This window comes from Chenopodium album, chromosome 18 (genome assembly GCF_948465745.1).
Source record: "Chenopodium album chromosome 18, dcCheAlbu1.1, whole genome shotgun sequence".
Lineage (NCBI taxonomy): Eukaryota > Viridiplantae > Streptophyta > Magnoliopsida > Caryophyllales > Amaranthaceae > Chenopodium > Chenopodium album.
In genome coordinates this window covers 13158871-13160997 of record NC_137851.1, presented here as the reverse complement: position 1 = coordinate 13160997, position 2127 = coordinate 13158871, and the positions used below count along the sequence as shown (strand labels likewise).

The 2127-nt window shown below is 40.4% G+C and overlaps 1 protein-coding gene across 1 annotated transcript; it reads left to right on the top strand.

Annotated features, from left to right (window-relative positions):
- Nucleotides 1-217: 217 nt before the first annotated feature.
- LOC145591860 (uncharacterized) lies at nucleotides 218-1702 on the top strand. Its single transcript, XM_081648352.1, has 2 exons — nucleotides 218-1077; nucleotides 1165-1702. The coding sequence occupies exons 1-2, from the start codon at nucleotides 218-220 to the stop codon at nucleotides 1700-1702; spliced, it is 1398 nt and encodes a 465-aa protein (XP_081504478.1).
- Nucleotides 1703-2127: the final 425 nt, after the last annotated feature.

The window sequence follows — 2127 nt, the reverse complement described above, 5'->3', positions numbered from 1 at the left end:
TGAAGAATCGAGTATTGATCCTAGATTTGTGGAGTTGAAGGTGGTTATGCGGTATCCTATAACTGGGGCATATGTCGCAATTCCGTTGAATGACAACAATGCTCTTAGGGCTTTGTGGATTGTTGTGACTCAGACTTCTTCTTTCGCAATGCAATTATACATTTAACAGGTTCCGAAGGAGCCAATTGTGCAAACTAATATTGGTTCCTTTTCGGAAATGGATTATTTTTGTAGTATGGAGCAACCAATTCCCCTTACTAATCAAAGTGTGGGGATAGGCTCATTCACAAGAATGCTAGTTGATCCCGAATATGTCAATGAACATCTTTCAGAGATTAGGTCTTCGACCTCATCGCCTAATGTTGAAACCTCAACAAGCACACAACCACAAGCCATTCTCAATTCTCTTGACCCAAACAATGTTGATGTTTTTGGGGATGTCGAGATGAATGATACTGATGAAGATGATGATGAAGATGTAATTAAAGCTCGTGATAAGGCAATTAAAGATAGCGCTCCCACTACAGACTTCAATGAAGTGCCGCAAGTTGATCCACGCTTGAATAACTCATGGATGACTTGGTTAGGAAATGAGACATATAACACGGGTGGGGAATTTGAGGTTGGACAACAGTTTGACTCATTGCAACAATTGAAAGATGCTGTGAAGTCTTACTCCATAGTTAGAAATCAAACAATTCGAGTTGTGGAGGCAGAGCCAGAGAAATATGTTGTTGAGTGCAAGAGGAAAGAACAATGTAATTGTTCGGCACAACGGCCCTCAAGTAATTGTGTTGGTGACATCGACTCCGTGGATCATAAGCTACTCACTTCCGAGTTTGTTTGCAATGCTCTTTTAGATGTCCTTCGCGTTGACCCTTCATTGAAAATCAAGACAATAGTGCAACTTGTGAAAGAGAAGTTTGAGCTCTCAATAACCTACAAGAGAGCATGGCTAGCGAAACAAAAGGAAATAAAACTCATTTATGGGGATTGGGATGGTTCATTTCAAGAGTTGCCTAAGTACATGCAAGCGTTAAAGGAATCAAATGCTGGAACTGTTGTTGAGTGGAGATTGTTATAGAGTACGGTACCTAGAACTTATGTTTTCCAATGAGTTTTTTGGGCATTCAAGCCATGTATTGATGGATTCCGTCATTGTAGGCCCCTTATCACCATTGATGGAACTCATTTATATGTCAAATACAAAGGAACTCTACTTATTGCTATAGGAACCGATGCTAATTTTCAATTATTACCCCTTGCGTTTGTGATTGTTGAAGGAGAAAACAATGATAGTTGGTCTTGGTTCATGGCTTGTATTAGAGCTCGAGTAACAGATAGAAAAGGTCTATGTATGATATCTTATAGACATGTTGGCATTTTAGCGGCAAGGGATGAGGTTGGAAGTGGTTGGGAGGAGCGCAATGCCTATCACAAGTATTGCACACGTCACTTGGCTTCTAATGTGAATTCAAAATTTAAAAGTGTCGTCATAAAGAACCTTTTTGGCAAAGCAGCTGCTGCAAGGCAAAAGAAGAAGTTTGATTACTACATCAACAAAATTGGTGACTTGAATGTAGAGGCTCGTCAGTACTTGATGGAGATTCCATACTATAAGTGGTCCATCCACTATGATGGTGGTTTAAGGTTTGGTGTGAAGACTACAAACATGTGTCAGAAGTTTTCAATGGAGTCTTAAAAGGAGCTCGTTGTCTCCCGATAACTGCCTTAGTGCAAATGACCTTTTTCGAGTTAACTCCTATTTTGCAACTAGACGAAGTTGGAGTAAAAGAAGACTTGAAGAGGGCCATGAGTTATCAGAAAAGGCTATAAAGACAATAGAGGCCAACATGGAGAAAGCCATGCACCATGAGGTTGTTGCTTTTGACTATGATGCCATAGGGTTGTATCAGGTTAGGACAGGTCATGGAAGGAGAAAAGCTGGTGAAGGTGGTAACTCCCACACTGTGAATTTGATGAGAAAGACATGTACTTGTGAGAAGTTGAAAAAATACAAGTTGTCATGCTCTCATGTCCTAGCAGTTTGTCGGCATCGAAGCCTATCACACTCAGATTTTGTGGATTCTTTTTTTAGGACCGCCGAATACGGACTTTCATACTCGA

Excerpts from the sequence above, each read along its gene's own strand:
- LOC145591860 (XM_081648352.1), top strand. The coding sequence starts at position 218 with ATGGATTATTTTTGTAGTATGGAGCAACCAATTCCCCTTACTAATCAA. Across the intron at positions 1,078-1,164 it reads ACTGTTGTTGAGTGGAGATT|GCCCCTTATCACCATTGATG; the intron begins GTTATAGAGTAC and ends CCGTCATTGTAG.